A 21083-nucleotide genomic window follows, 5' to 3' on the forward strand; every position below is an offset into this window, starting at 1 on the left:
TGGCATGTGCTTTCTTATATTAGACATAATTAGGCCACTAGGCAGAGTGGTGAAAATGTTATATATTATGGCCAGGTGTGGTGGCTCAAGCCTGTAATCCCAGCACTTTGGGAGGCCAAGGCGGGTAGATCACGAAGTCAAGAGATTGAGATCATCCTGGTCAACATGGTGAAACCCCCTCTCTACTAAAATACAAAAAAAATTAGCTGGGCATGGTGGCGCGTACCTGTAATCCCAGCTACTCAGGAAGCTGAGGCAGGAGAATTGCCTGAACTCAGGAGGCGGAGGTTGCGGTGAGCCGAGATCACGCCATTGCACTCCAGCCTGGGTAACAAGAGCAAAACTCCACCTCAAAAAAAAAAAAAAAAAAAAATGTTATATATTGCCGGGCATGGTGGCTCACACCTGTAATCCCAGCACTTTGGGAGGCCGAGGCGGGTGGATCACGAGGTCAAGAGATCAACACCATCTTGGTCAACATGGTGAAACCCCGTCTCTATTAAAAATACAAAAAATTAGCTGGGCATGGTGGCGTGTGCCTGTAATCCCAGCTACTTAAGAGGCTGAGGCAGGAGAATTGCCTGAACCCAGGAGGTGGAGGTTGCGGTGAGCCGAGATTGCACCATTGCACTCCAGCCTGGGTAACAAGAGCAAAACTCCCACTCAAAAAAAAAAAAAAAAAAGTTATATATTTAATTAAAATAATGAGATTTAACTACTCAGCTAAAGGACTTCACTGGATGTCTCATCTATACTTTATCTCCAATGATACAATTTTGAGAATAAGAATTTAAAGAGCTGAAGAGCACATTTACAGCATACAGTAGCTCCGGAGCTACCTGCAGAAGAATGTGTGTGACTGGCAGCTTGGTCAGCCAGCCAACTGGCCAGGCAGGCATCTACCATCTGCCCAAGAACTGATGCACCTGCCCTACAAGGCTCTGCCCTGCAGGTGCTCAGGTCCTCCTGTACCATTCACTGCCTGAGTGCCTCCTCAGGATGGACAGCCCAGGAGCATCACCCCAACCCCCCCGACCCCTATCTATACCTTTCCCTAAGACCTTGCACAGCCTCCAGAGTATGCAGATTAAAGCCAATTGGTTTTTTTAAAAAAAGAATTTAAAGAGCTGAAAAGAGGGAAAGATATCTCCACGGTAATCAGAACCCAATAATTTAAATAATATTAGCTATCTTTACGAACATTCCATATTCTCACTTCTTTGTGGGATCTAAAAATCAAAACAATTGAACTCATGGAGATAGAGTAGAAGGATGGTTACCAGAGGCCAGGAAGGTTGGTGGAGGGTGGGGAGGAGGTGAGCATGATTAATGAGTAAAAAATAACAAAAACAGAAATAATGAATAAGACCTAGCATTTGATAGCACAACAGGATGACTATAGTCAATAATAATTTAATTGTACATTTAAAAATAACTACAAGAGTATTGTTCTAGTTATTTTTAATAACTGGATTGTTTATAACACAAAGGATAAATACTTGAGGGGCTGGATATCCCATTTTACATGATGTGATTATTACACATTGTGTACCTGTATCTCATGTGCCCCAAAATATATATACCTATTACATACCCACAAAAGTGAAAATTAAAAATAAATACATAAATAATATTAGCTCTCTTTAAATTGAACAGCATAATTACCCAAAGCATAGATAGCTCCATAACACACACACACTCCTAAACCACAGCGGGGATGATTCATTGAAGCTACAGTTGTCCACTGTTTAGTAACTGGATCATAGCATTCAGTACAATCAAAAATCATCGAATCCTTTTCACCTGAGTTAAATAAAAGAGACATATATTAGAAAGTTTAGTAATGCTAATAGATTAGCACCCTTATACAACATTCGGTAGTATTCTTTATTGTCAAAAATGCAACCATTATGTCTGATTTTATACTATTCATTAACTTTCATTTGCCTATTAAGCATTATTATGATCTATTTTACTGTCATTTATTAAAGCCCACTTATGAAACAGAGGCACAATTTTCCTGTTATCTATTTCTACCACCCACGCAATCCATGTAATTTTTTTAGGACACAATTTACATTTTAACACTTCTATATTTTTTTCATGTATTAGTTTGGGTGGCTGGCCCTGGTACAATTTGAGTTTAAATGTAATCCTTTTCTAACAAACAGAAAATGAAACTTTTTTAAAAAGATACCTGAATTTTCATTTTTGGTATTTATTTATTTATTTTTAGAGACAGAGTCTGGCTCTGTCACCTAGGCTAGAGTGCAATGGTACAATCATTGCTCACTAAAGCCTTGAACTCCTGGGCTCAAGTGATCCTCCTGCCTCAGCCTCCCAAGTAGATAGGACTATGAGCATATGCCACTATGTCCAGCTAATTTGGAATTTTAAAATAAGATATTTAAGAGTAAATCAAGGCCGGGCGCGGTGGCTCAAGCCTGTAATCCCAGCACTTTGGGAGGCCGAGGCGGGTGGATCACGAGGTCGACAGATCGAGACCATCCTGGTCAACATGGTGAAACCCCGTCTCTACTAAAAATACAAAAAATTAGCTGGGCATGGTGGCACGTGCCTGTAATTCCAGCTACTGAGGAGGCTGAGGCAGGAGAATTGCTTGAACCCAGGAGGCGGAGGTTGTGGTGGGCCGAGATCGTGCCATTGCACTCCAGCCTGGGTAACAAGAGCAAAAAATTCCGTCTCAAAAAAAAAAAAAAAAAAGAGTAAATCTAACCAAAGATTACGCAATGCCTCTTTGGATAACATTTGTAAATTTTATTTAGATAAAACTTTAAATTATGGAACATCTAAATAAATAATGTTCATGAATTATAAGAGTCAATGGATCATGAAGATTATTCTTTTTTTTTTTTTTTTTTTTTTTTTTTTCAGGGAATAAACACTTTATTTTAAAAATTCAAATATGCTTCAAATGAAAACTCCTGTCCATTTATTAAGCACCCACAGAGTGCCAGGCACTATACAAAACATTAAAAAGATTTGTTCATGCTCTTTTAGAGCAAAATCCACTATTCCGTTGCACTTGGTGTAATGCTGACATTTTAGATCCATTGTCATAAAACAACCAAGATCTTCAAGACTTGCTCAAGAAACAAGTTTCCAATCCACAGTAGAAACAGATCATGCAGGTTTATGCAGAAGTCAACTGGTGATGTCTGCCAACTATTTCACTTAATGTCCTCTCCCTCTGAAACCACCACCCCCTCTTCCTCCTCGGAAGCCCCCACCTCCACCTCCTCTTCCACCTCTAAAACCACCGCCTCTGCCACCACCTCTGCCACCTCCTCCTCGGCCTCCTCCTCGGCCTCCCCTGCCACCACCTCTTGGAGGTCCTTTCTCACCAGGAGGTCGAGGTAAAAACCTCTGCAGTGGCAGCAGCTTATACGGGTCTATATAAAACTTCTGTAGTTTTTTAAAGGATGAAGCCTTCATATTTTCTGACAATTTAACTGAAAAATAAAAATCTCTAAGTTGTCCAAATATTTCATCCACTTTTCCAATTTGTTCTTTGTTTTCTAAGTAAACAGGGGCATTGAAATAAGGCACTTTATTTTCATCTGTGGTACATTTACAAACTATGTCATCTTCACAGGGATGCAGGAACTCTCCTAATAAGACTACACGTTCTGGAGGTCCTTGGTCTTGGCCTTTGTTAAAGCCTCCGCGGCCACCCCCTCGTCCAAATCCTCCCCTGCCGCCGCCTCTGAAATTGCCGCCGCCTCCGCCACCGCCTCCACCTCCACCTCGGAAGTGGTTGCTGCTGCTGCCACGGCTGAAGCCGCCACCTCCACCACCTCGATTAAAGCCTCCACGACCTCCGCCTCGAAAAGACATTCTCTTTACTCCCGGCGCCACGTGCACCTCTGGTCCCGGCCTTGCGCGCGCACACACCCACCCGCGGGGTACTTCCGCCGCACTGGAACCTCCTCAGCTACCGTACCGCCAGAGGTTTTTTTTTTTTTTTAATACCAGAAATTCGAATGACTGACTTGCCAAAAAAAAAAAAAAAAAAAAAAAAAGCCAGTCACCCGCGAAACCAGAGACACTTGGTTCCAAAACAGCCTTCAGGGCTGGAAAAGGGGCAATAATATCGAACCTTAACCACTAATTTACAACCATGAAGTCAACTTGCCCAGAGTGGAGCAGCGGAAGTCCATGAAGATTATTCTATTAAAAAAGTCAGTGTAAAGATGATAGTTATCCCCACATTGATTTATAGATTTAATGTATTCCCAATCCAAAAAAATCCATTTTTTAACAGATTTGACAAACTAATTCTAAAATTCATATAAAAGCACAAAGGACCTAGAACAGCCAAGCATTCTCAGAAAAGAATAAGGAGAGAGAAACAGTCCCATCATATATCAAGACACATAACAAAACTATAGTAATTAAGAAAGGGATAGACAGAGAGACTAATGGAACAGAAAAAAAGATTCTAAAAACAGAGACATACATATACGATTACTTGATAGAAGACAGAGTTGGCACTACAGAGCAGTGGGGAAACAACATTCTTTCATGCTAGGATAATTGATTATACATCAGGAGGAAAATGAAATGAATTTCCTACTGCATATTATCCATAAAAACTCAATTCTAGGTAGATTACTGACATAAAGGGGGATGGAAAAACTATAAAACTGTATAAAACAAAGAAGGGATAGATCCTTATGACTTTGGAATATGGAAGGATGTCTTAAATAGGGTGCAAGAAACATTAACCATAAAGGGGAAAAAAATAAGAGATTTGACTACATTAAAATTTAAAACATCTGTTCATCAAAGGATACCATAAAGAGAACAAAAGATGAAACAGCAGAGTAGAAGAAGATATTTATAGCATTTATATAGTCATATATATATGACTTTATGAGGGCCTAGAATCCGGAATATAAACAAAATTCCTATTGTACATAAAATAGTTAACATAGCAGGCCTAAAACTGACTGTCCTTAGAAAGGCCTATTGCATTAGCTGGGCATGGTGGCGTGTGCCTGTAATCCCAGCTACTCAGGAGGCTGAGGCAGGAGAATTGCCTGAACCCAGGAGGCAGAGGTTGCGGTGAGCCGAGATCGCACCATTGCACTCCAGCCTGGGTAACAAGAGCGAAACTCCGTCTAAAAAATAAAAATAAAAATAAAAATAAAAATAAAAATAAAAATAAAAAAAGAAAGGCCTATTGCAAAGTTGACCCTTTGCTGGAATCTGGGAACATGGCTGGTTAACAGTTCCCCACAATGAAATAAAATTTTCCCAAAATGGTAAGAGTGGCTCCCTGTGCTTAAACTGTACAAACAATGTGGTTTATGATGAACACATGCTTTCCTTCTGAGGGTCTGGAATTTGGGTATGTGCTAGGAAGAAAGAGGCTATGTGATCAGCTGCCAACAAAAACCTTAGGCACTATGTCTCTAATGAGCTTCCCTGGTAGACAACACTTCCCAGATGTTGTTACAACTAATTGCTGTGGAATTACGCATGTCATGTATGACTCTACTGGGTGAGGACTCTGGAAAGCTGCCAACAGTTTCCTTGCAGACTTCATCACATGTGCAACTTTTCCTTTTGCTGATTTTGTTTTGTACATTTCACTATAATAAATCTTAGCTGTGGATACAATTACATGCTAAATTTTGCAAGTACTTTAGGCAAATCACTAAACCTGGGGGTGGTCTTGGGGACCCTGATGTACCTACAAATCAACAAAACAGACAATTTTTTAAATTGACCAAAGATTTTAAAAGTTAATTCTTGAAAGAAAAAATCTAAATGACCAGAAAAAAATGAAAAAGTGCTCAATGTCATATTTATCAGGGAAATGCAAATTAAAACCATAATAAGATATCACTATATTGTCACCAACAGGCAAAAATGTGAAAGTTTGATAGTATCAAGAGTTGACAAAAAAATTGGATGAAGTATATACAGGCACTTTCTTAAAAGTTTGGCATTATCTATTAAAAGTAAAGACCTGAATGGATTATGACCCACTCCTAGCTACAGAAACCATTGATTTTACTCCTAGGTATATATATCTAGAAAAACTCACACACAGGGCATCTGCTAGTATGTACAAATATTTTGACAGCAGCATTGTTGTTCACAGTCAGAAGGGAGAAATAGTCCAAATGTCTACCAATTACTTAGAATGGCTAAGTCAAGTAGGTAAGTTAAAATAATCCAAATGTCTCATGATAATAGAATGAATATATAAATTTTGGTATACTCCAGCCGGGCGCAGTGGCTCACACTTGTAATCCCAGCACTTTGGGAGTCTGAGGTGGGTGGATCACCTGGGGTCAGGAGTTCGAGACCAGCCTGGCAAACATGGTGAACCAGTCTCTACTAAAAATACAAAAATTAGCTGGGCATCATGGCACACGCCTGTAATCCCAGCTACTTGGAAGGCTGAGGGAGGATAATCACTTGAACCTGGGAAGCAGAAGTTGCAGTGAGTTGACATTGTGTCACTGCACTCCAGCCTGCGTGACAGAGCGAGATTCCGTGTCTCAAAAAATAAAAAATAATAATAAATAAATTTTGGTATACTACACAGTGTACAATAGGACACTGTACAGCAATGACTACATGAAAGAAACAAGATGCAGGCTGGGCATGGTAGCTCATGCCTGTAATCCCAGCACTTTGAGGGGCCTACGTAGGTGGATTACCTGAGGTCAGGAGTTTGAGACTAGCCTGACAAACACGGAGAAAGCCTGTCTCTACTAAAAATACAAAATCACACCATTGTACTCCAGCCTGTGCAACAAGAGCAAAACTGTCTCAAAAAAAAAAAAAGAAAGAAAGAAACAGAAACAAGATGCACAAATATCAGAGACACAATGTTCGATAAAACAAAGCAAGAATATTTATATAATTCATTTAGATAGAGTTCAAAAACGACAAATGTCTCAAGTATACTGCTTAGGGAAGTCTACATAGGAGGTGAAAAGTATAAAGAAACAAAAGGAAATGATTATCGTAAAAGTTTCTTCAACTAATTATCAAACTGTAGATACATTCATATACTTTTTACATGTATTAATGTGTTATATTCCACATCCCAAAATTTAAAATATAAACTTTCACTTTGTAAAAGTGAAGTTAGGAAGGCCAAGGCGGGAGGACTGCCTGAGTGCAGGAGTTCAAGACCAGCCTGGGCAACATGGTAACACCATCTCTGCTAAAAACATAAAAAATTAGCTGGGCATGGTGGCCAGCACCTGTAATCCCAGCTGCTTGGGAGGTTGAGATGGGAAAATTGCTTGAGCCTGGGAGGCAGAGGTTGCAGGGAGGCAGAGGTTGCAGGGAGCCGAGATCGAGCCACTGCACTCTAGCTTAGGCAAAAGAGCAAGACTCTGTCTCCAAAAAAAAAAAAAGAAAAGAAAAGAAAAGAAAAAATGTAAACCTTATGAATACAATCAACAACAATTACGTTTATTGAGCATAAGGGGCTTATTGAGCACCTAATATATTCCAGATAAAGAAAAGCTAAAAAGCTAGGTGCAGTAGCTCACACCTGTAATCCCAGCACTTTGGAAGGCCAAGGCAGGCGGATGGATCACCTGAGTCTGACCAACATGGAGAAACCCCGTCTCTACAAAAAATACAAAATTAGCCGGGTGTGGTGGCACATGCTTGTCATCCCAGCTACTCAGGAGGCTGAGGCAGAAGAATCGCTTGAACCTGGGAGGCAGAGGTTGTGGTGAACCGAGATCATGCCATTGCACTCCAGCCTGGGCAACAAACCGAAACTCCATCTCAAAAAGAAAAAAAAAGAAAAGCTAAAAAAATGGTTCTTATGTTTTAAAGATTACAACCATTTGGGCAGACAAGAATTAATCAGCAAACACTATTCAGCTAAAATAATTAAGTACTAAATTGTCATACTACAAACTGCACTGGGAGTTCTGGGAAGAAACCTAGAGGATCCTGAGTTCAATCAGGATAGAGACATAACAAATCATATTGCTGATGAATTTCTTACCTATGCTTAAGAAAGCACAACAGTGGCTAATGCCTGTAATCCCAGCACTTTGGGAGATCGAGGTGGGCAGATTATTTGAGGTCAGACGTTTGAAACCAGCCTGACCAACGTGGTGAAACCACATCTATGCTAAAAATGCAGAAAAATTAGCCAAGCATGTTGACATATGCCTGTAGTGCCAGCTACTCGGGGGAGCTACTTGGAAGGCTGAGACAGGAGAATCACTTGAACTCAGGAGGCAGAGGTTGCAATGAGCTGAGATAGCACCAAGGCACTCCAGCCTGGGTGACAGAGTGAGACTTCATCTCAAAAAAAAAAAAAAAAAAAAAAGGCCAGGCGTGGTGGCTCAAGCCTGTAATCCCAGCACTTTGGGAGGCTGAGGCGGGTGGATCACGAGGTCAAGAGATCGAGACCATCCTGGTCAACACGGTGAAACCCCGTCTCTACTAAAAATACAAAAAAGTAGCTGGGCATGGTGGTGCGTGCCTGTATTACCAGCTACTCAGGAGGCTGAGGCAGGAGAATTGCCTGAACCCAGGAGGCGGAGGTCACAGTGAGCCGAGATTGCACCATTGCACTCCAGCCTGGGTAACAAGAGCGAAACTCCCTCTCAAAAAAAAAAAAAAAATTAAATGAAAAGTAAAACAAACCTGAACTACTTTTATAATTTTAAAAGTATTTAGGCTGGGTGCAGTGGCTCATGCCTGTAATCCCAGCACTTTGGGAGGCTGAGGCAGGTGGATCATGAGGTCAAGAGATTGAGACCATCCTGGCCAACATGGTGAAACCCCGTCTCTTCTAAAAATACAAAAATTAGATGGGCATGGTGACACGCATCTGTAGTCCCAGCTACTCAGGAGGCTGAGGCAAGTGAATCGTTTGAACCAAGGAGGTGGACGTTGCAGTGAGCTGAGATCACACCACTGCACTCCAGTCTGGGCAACAGAGCGACACTCCGTCTCAGAAAAAAAAAAATTATTTCAAAGTTATATATTTAGGAATATCTTTTTTTTTTTTTTTGAGACGGAGTTTCGCTCTTGTTACCCAGGTTGGAGTGCAATGGCGCAATCTCGGCTCACCGCAACCTCCGCCTCCTGGGTTCAGGCAATTCTCCTGCCTCAGCCTCCTGAGTAGCTGGGATTACAGGCACGCACAACTATGCCCAGCTAATTTTTTGTATTTTTAGTAGAGACGGGGTTTCACCATGTTGACCAGGATGGTCTCGATCTCTTGACCTCGTGATCCACCCGCCTCGGCCTCCCAAAGTGCTGGGATTACAGGCTTGAGCCACCGCGCCCGGCCTAGGAATATCTTAAGACAGCAATGTTGACAGTATTAACAGCTAGCAAAGTCACAGCAGTTTTGAAGAGCCTCTGTAAGCACTTTTGTGATATCTGGAGAGGGAATACATACATACGTAACTGTCACACAAGGACACTGTGACCCTAAGTTAAACAGAAGAGTTCAAGTGATAAAACTATGCACAATTGACAAAAAAATATGTCAAAAGCATTATAACAGTTGTAGTCAAAGTCTATATAGAATTGTGGTCTTTATGCAGATAGAAATGTATTGCTTAAAATTCTAATTTCTTTGTTGGAATTTTCTGATGCACATGTCATTTCTTGATTTAATAAATAGTTCTGAGTTATATATCCTTTAAACTAAAAACAAAAATCAAACAGTTCCTACATCTCTCATAATTTAAACTGACAGTACCTCATGGTTAGAAAATATTTATAAAATTTTTGAACAGAGATGGCTTACCAAACCCTGGCCCACTAACAATATATATAAATAAAGTAAAAATAAAATAATTATAATTTTTTTAATATACAGGCTGGATGCCATGGCTCACATCTGTAATCCCAGCACTTTGGGAGGCTGAGGCAAGAGAATCATTTGAGCTCAGGAGTTCAAGACCAGCCTGGGCAAGATAGTGAGACCCCCAACTATAAAAAATAAAAATTTGTAATGAGCCAAGCATGGTGATGCATGCCTGTAGTCAAAGTTACTTTATTATTTCATAATTCATAAAAATAGTTTTACATGGCTGGGTGCAGTGGCTCATGCCTATAATCCAGCATTTTGGGAGGCTAAGGCAGGCGAATCATGAGGTCAGGGGATTGAGACCATCCTGGCCAACATGGTGAAACCCCGTCTCTACTTAAAAAACACAAAATTAGCTGGGCATGGTGGTGCCTGGCTGTAATTCCAGCTACTCGGGAGGCTGAGGCAGGAGAATCACTTGAACCCGGGAGGCAGAGATTGCCGTGAGCTGAGATCACACCACTGCACTCCAGCCTGGTGACAGAGGAAAACTCCATTTCAAAAAAAAATTAGTTTTACAAAACACCATGATTTCAATCAAGAAATATATCCTACTTTCCAATGCAAGCTACCCGAATTACCTGAAAAGGAAGAAGTAAAAAGCGAATAAGAAGAAGAAAAAAAAGACTTGTTGACTTGATTTTTAAATATCCAGTATCCATACAACTTGGTTTATTAAAAATGAATCATAATGCAGCTTTCAGAATTTAAGAAATTTCAATAATAAATAATAGTGGACACCCCATCGGCATAGCACACTACAGCCCAGAACTCCTGGACTCAAGAGATCCTCCAGCCTCAGCCTCTCAAGTAGCTGGGACTACAGGCATGCGCCACCGCGACCGGCCACATTTTAATTTTTTTTAGATGGACTTTCTCTCGTTGCCGAGGCTGGAGTGCAATGGTGCGATCTTGGCTCACTACAACCTCCACCTCCCACATTCTCCTGCCTCAGCCTCCCAAGTAGCTGAAATTATAGATGACTGTCACCACAGCTGGCTAATTTTTTTGTATTTTTAGTAGAGACAGGGTTTCACCATTTTGGCCAGGCTGGTCTTGAACTCCTGATCTCAAGTGATCTCCTCTCTTGTACTTCCAAAGTGCTAGGATTACAGGTGTGAGCCACTGCACCTGGCCAGATGTCACATTTTATAAACAACTTTTCTTTTCTTTTTTGAGAGAAGGTCTTTCTCTGTCACCCAGGCTGGAGTACGGTGGCACAATCACGGCTCACTGCAACCTTTGACTCCTGGGCTCAAGAGATCTTCCCACATCATCCTCACAAACAGCTGGAACTACAGGAATGTGCCACCACACTATTTTAAAGTTTTTGTAGAGACAGTCTCACTATATTGCCCAGGCTGATCTCTAAGTCCTGGGCTCAAGCGATCCTCCTGCCTTGGCCTCCAAAAGTGCTGGGATTATGGGTGTGAGCATCCAGCCACAACTTTTCATTAAAACCAAACCTAATTATTCTGGCTGTGATAAATCACAGTATCTGATATGAAATATTCAACAACTTGTGTTTCTTCTTTCTTTCTTCTTTCTTTAGTAAATACTTATTAAGGACAATGAGATACATGTATATCACATAGCAATATATAAAGCATATTAGAATATAGTTAACAAGATAAATAAGGAAAATAAGACATTTTTATTATTACCTCCAATAGCGTAGACCATCCCTCCCAGAACTGTTACTCCCAGCCCACTTCGAGCCTGATGAAGTGAAGACACAGTAGTCCAGTATTGGCTAAAGGTGTCAAAACGTTCTACACAGCTGAGGGCTCTGCTGTCACTCCAACGACCCCCCTGTAACCGAGTATATCCACCTAAACAAAAGAAGAAAAGGGATTACACAGCAAATCCCTTACTATTAAATATAAAAATGGTAGTACTGAAAATCTAGCATTCTACATGTAAACATTTAGTTTAACTATTTTTTTTAGTTTAACTATTATATAGCAAGAAATAAATGGTTTAGAGTTTACTTTCTCTATATACTTATAATGTAATATTCTTTTTTTTTTTTTGAGATGGAGTCTCACTTTGTTACCCAGGCTGGAGTGCAATGGTGCGATCTTGGCTCACTGCAACCTCTGCCTCCTGGGTTCAAGTGATTCTCCTGTCTCAGCCTCCCAAGTAGCTGGCATTACAGGCATATACCACCACACCAGACAAATTTTTCTATTTTTAGTAGAGCTGGGGTTTTGCCATGTTGGCCAGGCTGGTCTCGAACTCCTGACCTCAAGTGATCCACCCAGCTCAGCTTCCCAAAGTGCTGGGTTTACAGATGTGAACCACCGTGCCTGGCCATAATATAATATTCTTTTTTTTTTTTTTTTTTGAGACAGAGTGTCACTCTTGTTACCCAGGCTGGAGTGCAATGGCACAATCTCGGCTCACCGCAACCTCCACCTCCTGGGTTCAGGCAATTCTCCTGCCTCAGCCTCCTGAGTAGCTGGGACTACAGGCACGCGCCACCATGCCCAGCTAATTTTTTGTATTTTTAGTAGAGACGGGGTTTCACCACGTTGACCAGGATGGTCTCGATCTCTCGACCTCGTGATCCACCCGCCTCGGCCTCCCAAAGTGCTGGGATTACAGGCTTGAGCCACCGCGCCCAGCTAATATAATATTCTTAAATGTGCCAATTCCTGAATGATTGTGGCTTAAATACGGTAAGAAGATTAGCCTCAAAAAAACCAAAACAAACAAAAAAAAACCCCGAAGGTTAGCCTCAGTGTATTACCACTTGGTCTTGGTTATAAATAGATTATATAAAATATGAATCTATATATTGCTTATCTGTTAAGTTAGGAAAGTTTCATTATAACTTTCATTAGTGTCTTTTTCAGTTAAAAATAGTGAGTTGAAAGCTGTGTGTGTGTGTGTGTGTTTGAGGCAGGGTTATTGCTCTCTCTCTCGCCCAGGCTGGAATGCAGTGATGTGATCACAGCTCACTGTAGCCTCAATCCTCCCCCATCAGCCTCCTGATGAAATCCTTGTTTTGACTACACATCCAATCAGCAAAAAAATTTTAGCATGTAGCCAAAAGCATTATACTTAAATATTAATATATATAATTATACATATATGTAAATTATAAATTATATATAAAGTACTTATATGAAAACTGTATTATATATACGGATCTGGACAATCTGTATATGTATCTATATATTATATGTGTTTTAAATGCTGATAAAGTTTAATGCTTTTTTTCTCGTTTTTTGAGACAGGGTCTTGCTCTGTTGCCCAGGCTGGAGTGCAGTGGTACAATCTCAGTTCATTGCAACCTCTGCCTCCTCAGCTCAAGTGATCCCCCGACCTCAGCTTCCCAAGTAGCTGGGACTACAGGCACACCCCACCACACCAGGCTAATTTCTGCATTTTTTTTTCTTTTTTTTTTTTTCTGTGTCTCACTCTGTCTCCCAGGCTGGAGTGCAGTGGTGTGATCTTGGCTCACTGCAACCTCCACCTCCCGGGTTCAAGCAGTTCTCTGCCTCAGCCTCCCAGGTAGTGGGGACTACAGGCGCCCAGAACCATGCCCAGCTAATTTTTGCATTTTTAGTAGAGACGGGGTTTCACCACCTTGGCTAGGCTGGTCTTGAACTCCTGACCTCGTGATTCACCTGCCTCAGCCTCCCAATGTGCTGGTAGTACAGGCATGAGCCACTGTGCCCAGCCAATTTTTGCATTTTTTTGTAGAGACCAGGTCTCATCATGTTGCCTAGGCTGGTCTTAAACTTCTAGGCTCAAGCAATCCTCCCACCTCAGCCTCCCAAAGTGCTAGGATTACAGGCCATAAGTCACCACAACCAGATGTATGTAAGTTTAATTTTTTTTTTTTTTTTTTTTTTTGAGACGGAGTCTCACTCTGTCACCCAGGCTGGAGTTCAGTGGTGTGACCTCAGCTCACGGCGACCTCCATCTGTTGGGTTCAAGCAATTCTCCTGCCTCAGCCTCCTGAGTAGCTGGGACTATAGCTGTGTGCCACCATGCCTGGCTAATTTTTTATATTTTTAGTAAAGATGGGGTTTCTCCATGCTGGCCAGGCTGGTCTTGAACTCCTGACCTTGTGATCCACCCACCTCAGCCTCCCAAAGTGCTGGGATTACAGGTGTGAGCCACCACACCCAGCCTTATAATATTTTATTAAACACCCAGCCTTATAATATTTATTAAACACCCAGTTAAATATTTTTAAAAATAAAAATGAAAAGAAGGCCGGGCGCGGTGGCTCACGTCTGAATCCCAGCACTTTGGGAGGCCGAGGCGGCTGGATCACAAGGTCAAGAGATCAAGACCATCCTGGTCAACACGGTGAAACCCTGTCTCGACTAAAAATACAAAAATTAGCTGGGCATGGTGGCGCATGCCTGTAGTCCCAGCTACTCGAGAGGCTGAGGCAGGAGAATTGCTTGAACCCAGGAGGCGGAGGTTGCAGTGAGCCGAGATCACGCCATTGCACTCCAGCCTGGGTAACAAGAGCGAAACTCCATCTCAAAAAAAAAAAAAAAAAAGAAAAAAAAAGAAAAGAAGTTTAATATGTTCCTCTGATATTCCTGTGGATCCTTTACAACCACACTTTGGACATCACTGATGCCCATCACTCCTAATGACTAAAATACTGTGAATAGTTTAAAAACTTGAGATTCATTTTCTTTATTTTTCATAAGAATTCAAATTTTTTACTTTTAAAGCAGAACTTCTTTAGTCACTTATTTGATAACCGGGTAATCTACAAACTCAAAGGTTTAGCTCACAGAATAACAGATATCAAATGAACAGCTATTTCATTTTAAATGTATTTATCATAATATATAAATTCAGTTTATGAATCTGCAGACTGTATGTGAAATTAAATATGCCTCTTCGACACACCCACATATTCTGACATGTATAGTAATAACAACAAAATATTAAAAAGGTTTGATCTGGAACACAAATATAATTTCTATTACTTAAGGGCTCTCACCTACTGCATACAGGTACTTTCTTGCTTTCTTCCGAGGTCGAACCTTAGATGTCTGCAGAAAACTACAAAACTTATTCTCTTTGGGAGATTTGCATACTTCACAGTACTCTTTCAAAAGTGTTTGCAATGCAACACGAAGATTAAAATCAGATACTCCTAAAGCAATATTTTAAAAGATAATATTTTAAACAACTTATGAATATTGAAAAAACACATTTTTATAAAGATCAGACACATTTAACAATCAAGAAATAAAAAAATCATCAACAAACAATGGTGTTTGTTTCCTAGACAATACCAAATATTGGTACTAAATATTTTAAGGAAAGTATTTTCTTCACTAATAAAGAACAAAAAAGATTATTATTAAAAAATATGCTTCATATGTAAGCAGAATAGCCACTAAAAAAATATGCTTCACAATATCCTATTCAAAAGCACATGTATAAGAATTTCTAGGTCGAGCATGGTAGCTTATGCCTGTAATCTCAGTACTTTGGGAGGCCAAGTGGAGTGGATTGCTTGAGCCCAGGAGTTAGAGACCAGCCTGGCCAACATGACAAAAACCTCGTCTCTACAAAAAATACACAGATTAGCCAGGTGTGGTGGCACATGCCTATAGTTTTAGCTACTCAGGAGGTTCATGTAGGAGTACCATTTGAGCTCAGGAGGCAGAGTTTGCAGTGAGCCAGGACTGTGCCACTGCCCTCCAGCCCGGATGACAGAGCAAGACCCTGTCTCAAAAAAAAAAAAAGAAGAATTTCCAAATAACAATTGCAAACTGAAACAAGATCACAATTATCTAACAAAATTTAAAAATTAAAACAGCCCAAAATTCTACATTTATAATATAATAACAAAAAGATATAAAATTATGATTAATGCTTAAGAATGATAGACAAAGCAAGAAAAATAAATTCTGGTGGAATGAGTACCATATCCTAAAAGGATCATACATATGAGGTAAGTTGTCCTTGCTCAAGGGTGCTTAGCTGAGGAGGTAAACTGGAGATGAGAGTCAACCTGTGTTCATTTGCCAGGCTGCAAGACTTGTTCTCCCTGAAAGAGCACTATTTTCTAATTTGCACAAAGGCATTACACATGCTAGCAAGAGATTGTCTCCTACCCTTTCATCTCTAACCTTGTCTCTAGATCCCAGACAAGAAGCAATATTGAGGAAAATGGTCCACTAACAAAATCTTTAGAATTCTCACTAATAATTAATAATTTGCAGACAGACTGAATAGTGAAAAGCAGAACTGAGAAAGGTTGAACAAAATCAAAAGCAGGCCAGGTACGGTGGCTCATGCCTGTAATCCCAGCACTTTTGGAGGCCGAGGTGGGTGGATCACGAGGTCAAGAGATCAACACCATCCTGGCCAACATGGTGAAACCCCGTCTCTACTAAAAAAGTGCAAAAATTAGCTGGGCATGGTGGCACGTGCCTGTAGTCCCAGCTACTTGGGAGGCTGAGGCAGGAGAATTGCTTGAACCCAGGAGGTGGACGTTGCAGTGAGCCGAGATCACGCCACTATACTCCAGCCTGGTGCCTGGTGACAGAGCGAGACTCTGTTTCCAAAAAAAAAACCATTAAAAGGAAGTCTTTACAGGACCATCAGCTAAGGCAGAAAGGATCACCTGGATTTGCTATCTAACAGAATACAGTGGTAGCCAAAGTCCACACAAGTGGGATACATCTCTGGCTAGGTTAAGTAGGCCCAGATATAAGATAAATAGCAGGGTCTCGTTCTCTGACCCAGGCTAGAGTACAGTGACATGATCACAGCTCACTGCAGCTTCAACCTCCTTGGCTCAATTGATCCTCCTAGCTGGACTACAGGCATGCACCACCACACCTGGCTAATTTTTTAAAAAATTTTTATAGAGACATGGTCTCACTATGTTGCCCAGGCTAGTCTCAAACTCCTGGCCTCAAGTGATCCTCCTGATTTGGCCTCCCAAAGTGTTGGAATTACAGTTGTGACTACCATGCCTGGCCCGTTGTTTTTATATTTCTGTATCGCCTAAACTTTTTATAATGAGCATATTCCATTTAAAGATAAGTAAAATTGGCCAGGTGCAGTGGCTCACGCCTATAATCCCAGCACTTTGGGAGGCTGAGGAGGGGGGATTACAAGGTTAGGAGTTTGAGGCCAGCCTGGCCAACATAGTGAAACTCCATCTCTACTAAAAATACAAAAAATCAGCTGGGCATGATGGCGGGCACCTGTAATCCCAGCTACTCCGGAGGCTGAGGCAGAAGAATCACTTGAACCTGGCAGGCAAAGGTTGCAGTGAGCCAAGAGAATGCCATTGCACTCCAGCCTGGGTGACAAAGTAAAATCATTCTCTAAAATACAAGAAATAGACATATAATCAAATATCTAATAATATTAAATTGCCTAAATTATTTCAGTTGTAAGTACAAAAATATATATACAAGGAAAAAAAACAATACAGTTCATCTAATACAACTTAACCATTTAAGATTTTGCTCCCTCTGAATTTTATAGTCTCATATTTTTGTATACAAGTTGCTCATATTTTCTCCAATATAATCAAAGAGAAAACATTTAAAGTTGGAAAATATTATGGCTGCCTTACAAAAATCAATTTACTGCTGGGTGCGGTGGCTCACACCTGTAATCCCAGCACTTTGGGAGGCCGAGGTGGGTGGATCACGAGGTCAAGAGTTCAGAAGACTGACCAGTATGGTGAATCCCCATCTCTACTAAAAATACAAAAAGTAGTCTGGCATGGTGGTGCATGCCTGTAATAGCAGCTACTCAGGAGGCTAAGGCAGGAGAATCACTTGAACCCGGGAGGCAGAGGTTGCAGTGAGCCGAGATTGCACCACTGCACTTCAGCCTGGGCCACAGAGCAAGACTCTGTCTCAAAAGAAAGAAAGAAAGAAAGAAAGAAAAGAAAGAGAGAGAGAGAAAGAAAGAAAGAAAGAAAGAAAGAAAGAAAGAAAGAAAGAAAGAAAGAAAAAATCAGGCCGAGTGCGGTGGCTCATGCCTGTAATCCCAGCACTTTGGGAGGCCAAGGTGGGCGGATCATGAGGTCAAGAGATTGAGACCATCCTCGCCAACATGGTGAAACCCTGTCTCTACCGAAAATACAAAAATTAGCTGGGTGTGGTGGTACACGCCTATAGTCCCAGCTACTCAGGAGGCTGAGGCAGGAGAATTGCTTGAACCTGGGAGGCAGAGGTTGCAGTGAGCCGAGCCGAGGTCATGCCATTGCACTCCAACCTGGCACCTGGCACCTGGCGATGGAGGGAGACTTTGTGTCAAAAAAAAAAAAAAAAAGAAAAAATCAATTTACTTCTCCCTCCTTGGAATATTTTCCTTCACTGAACTACTACTAGATAACTACTGGGCATGCTTAGAAAACAGTTCAGGACTTGAATTAGATACTCCTACTGCATCTAATTTATAAATTATAATTTTAAAAAGCTGTAAGAAAACATCCCCCATCTCTAGGGGACATTGCCTTTCTCCTAGCAGAAGAAATTTCCATTAGTACTCTATGTCTGCTACACTTGGAAAAATCAACTCAATCATGAAATCTTTTGTCCCACTCCTAAATTCTCATCTGATTCATGTCAATGTGTGTCTGGATAATTTTTTGTTTTAGCATTTAAATAGTGTATTCCTATACACTATTTTTTTTTTTTTTTTTTTTTTTGGAGACGGAGTTTTGCTCTTGTTACCCAGGCTGGAGTGCAATGGCGCGATCTCGGCTCACCGCAACCTCCGCCTCCTGGGTTCAGGCAATTCTCCTGCCTCAGCCTCCTGAGTAGCTGGGATGACAGGCACGCGCCACCATGCCCAGCTAATTTTTTTGTATTTTAGTAGAGACGGGGTTTCACCATGTTGACCAGGATGGTCTCGATCCCTTGACCTCGTGATCCACCCGCCTCGGCCTCCCAAAGTGCTGGGATTACAGGCTTGAGCCACCGCGCCCGGCCTCCTATACACTATTAAATAAGGAATAAGATATATTCCTTATTTGTGAATATACCTACTTGCTAAAATGTATTTGTAACCCCAAAATTAATATAGTAGTCTTTCTTATCTACGGTTTTACTTTCCATGGTTTCAATTACCCAATAATATTAAGTGGAAATTCCCGAAATAAACAATTCCTTTTTTTTTTTTTTTTTTTTTTTGAGACAGGATCTGGCTCTGACACCCAGGCTTAAGTGCAGTGGCACGATCTTGGCTCACTGCAACCTCAACCTCCTGGGTTGAAGTGACCTTCCCACCTCACCCCCAGAGTAGCTGGGTCTACAGGCACATGCCATCACATCCAGCTAATTTTTTTTTTTTTTTTTTTTTTTTTTTTTTTTTTTTTTGAGACGGAGTTTCGCTCTTGTTACCCAGGCTGGAGTGCAATGGCGCGATCTCGGCTCACCGCAACCTCCGCCTCCTGGGTTCAAGCAATTCTCCTGCCTCAGCCTCCTGAGTAGCTGGGATTACAGGCACGTGCCACCATGCCCAGCTAATTTTTTGTATTTTTAGTCGAGACGGGGTTTCACCATGTTGACCAGGATGGTCTCGATCTCTTGACCTCGTGATCCACCCGCCTCGGCCTCCCAAAGTGCTGGGATTACAGGCATGAGCCACCGCGCCCGGCCACATCCAGCTAATTTTTCTATTTTTTGTAGACACAGGTTTCATTCACCATGTTGCCCAGGCTGGTCTCAAAGTCCTGGGCTCAAGTGATCTGCCCACCTCATCCTCCCAAAGTGCTGCGATTACAGGCGTGAGGCCACCATGCCTTGCCCAGAAATAAACAATTCTTTTTTTTTTTTTTTTTTTTTAATAATAGAGACAGGATTTCACCATGTTGGACAGGCTGGTTTCGAACTCCTGACCTCAAGTGATCCACCCTCCTTGGCCTCCCAAAGTGCTGGGATTACAGGAGTGAGCTGCCTCACCTGGCCTAAACAATTCTTAAGTTTGTTTTTTTGATACAGAGTTTTGCTCTTTTTGCCCAGACTGGAGTGCAATGGTGCGGTCTCGGCACACTGCAACCTCTGCCTCCTGGGTTCAAGCGATTCTCTTGCCTCAGCCTCCCGAGTAGCTGGGATTATAGGTGCCCGTGACCATGCCCAGCTAATTTTTGTGTTTTTAGTAGAGGCAGGGTTTCACCAAGTCAAGTCTTGGTGAAAGGGTTTCACCAAGAGTTCAAGTCTTGAACTCTTGATGTCAAGTGATCCGCCCGTCTCGGCTTCCCAAAGTGCTGGGATTACAGGCATGAGCCACTATGTCTGGCCAACAATTCTTAAGTTTTATTTTTTATTTATTTATTTTTCTTTACAGTGCATTTTTTCAAGGTGCTGTTTAAACATTCTTAAGTTTTATACAAGTTTTCAATAATAGCCTAACACTATATCACAATGCATAACTCATTCACCTCACTTCATTTTATCAGGTAGGCACTTTACCATCTCATATCATCACCAGAAAAAGGGTAAGGACAATATAATATTTTAAGAGAGAGCACATCCACATAACTTTTGTTACAGAATATCAATATAATTGTTCTACTTTATTATTAGCTATTATTAATCTCTTACTTGGTCTAATTTATAAATTAAACTTTATCATAGGTATATATTTATAGGAAAAAACATAATGTACATTAGGTTCAGTATTACCTACAGTTTCGGGCATCCACTGGGGGGATTTCAGAATGCATCCCCCATGAGTAAAGGGGGACTGCTGTACTTGTTCTTTTGCAGTCATTCACAGACATGCATAAAGTGGCAAAAAATGTGAATCACCCTACATGCATTTTCTGGGTGAGATCAAACAAAGTTTCACTCTGCCTTCTCATTTCAACTCTTATTAGAAAGAGTCTTATTAAAAGACTACTTGTCGGCCGGGTGCGGTGGCTCAAGCCTGTAATCCCAGCACTTTGGGAGGCCGAGGCAGGTGGATCACAAGGTCGAGAGATCAAGACCATCCTGGTCAACATGGTGAAACCCCTTCTCTACTAAAAATACAAAAAATTAGCTGGGCATGGTGGTGCGTGCCTGTAATCCCAGCTACTCAGGAGGCTGAGGCAGGAGAATTGCCTGAACCCAGGAGGCAGAGATTGTGGTGAGCCGAGATCGCGCCATTGCACTCCAGCCTGGGTAACAAGAGCGAAACTCCGTCTCAAAAAAAAAAAAAAAAAAAAAAGACTACTTGTCTTTTCCACAGTCTATTTAGTGTCTTTTTTTTTTTTTTTCACTTTTGTGCTTTT

The 21083-nt window shown here is 41.3% G+C and overlaps 2 protein-coding genes across 7 annotated transcripts in view; both read right to left on the minus strand.

Annotated features, from left to right (window-relative positions):
* IPP (intracisternal A particle-promoted polypeptide) overlaps positions 1-21083 on the minus strand; it is a 61448-nt gene that overhangs the window by 23579 nt on the left and 16786 nt on the right. For 4 of the 6 annotated variants that reach the window (XM_074380727.1, XM_074380729.1, XM_074380728.1 and 1 more), the window contains exons 4-7: positions 14826-14981; positions 11509-11676; positions 7547-7624; positions 1666-1803 (exon numbers count right to left, since the gene is read on the minus strand). In XM_074380727.1, the coding sequence (XP_074236828.1) occupies positions 1666-1803; positions 7547-7624; positions 11509-11676; positions 14826-14981 (540 nt within the window). The remainder of the gene's footprint in view (positions 1-1665; positions 1804-7546; positions 7625-11508; positions 11677-14825; positions 14982-21083) is intronic. The other 2 variants (XM_074380730.1, XM_003936896.4) reach the window with 2 other exon arrangements.
* Positions 2897-4168, minus strand: LOC120366003 (H/ACA ribonucleoprotein complex subunit 1). The gene has a single exon (XM_039473950.2). It carries the CDS (start codon positions 3856-3858, stop codon positions 3196-3198), a length of 663 nt encoding a protein of 220 aa, XP_039329884.1. The 5' UTR covers positions 3859-4168; the 3' UTR covers positions 2897-3195.

This window comes from Saimiri boliviensis, chromosome 11 (assembly GCF_048565385.1).
Source record: "Saimiri boliviensis isolate mSaiBol1 chromosome 11, mSaiBol1.pri, whole genome shotgun sequence".
Lineage (NCBI taxonomy): Eukaryota > Metazoa > Chordata > Mammalia > Primates > Cebidae > Saimiri > Saimiri boliviensis.

What these genes read in the sequence shown, in the direction of transcription:
- LOC120366003 (XM_039473950.2), bottom strand. Translation starts at nt 3,858, where the DNA reads ATGTCTTTTCGAGGCGGAGGTCGTGGAGGCTTTAATCGAGGTGGTGGA.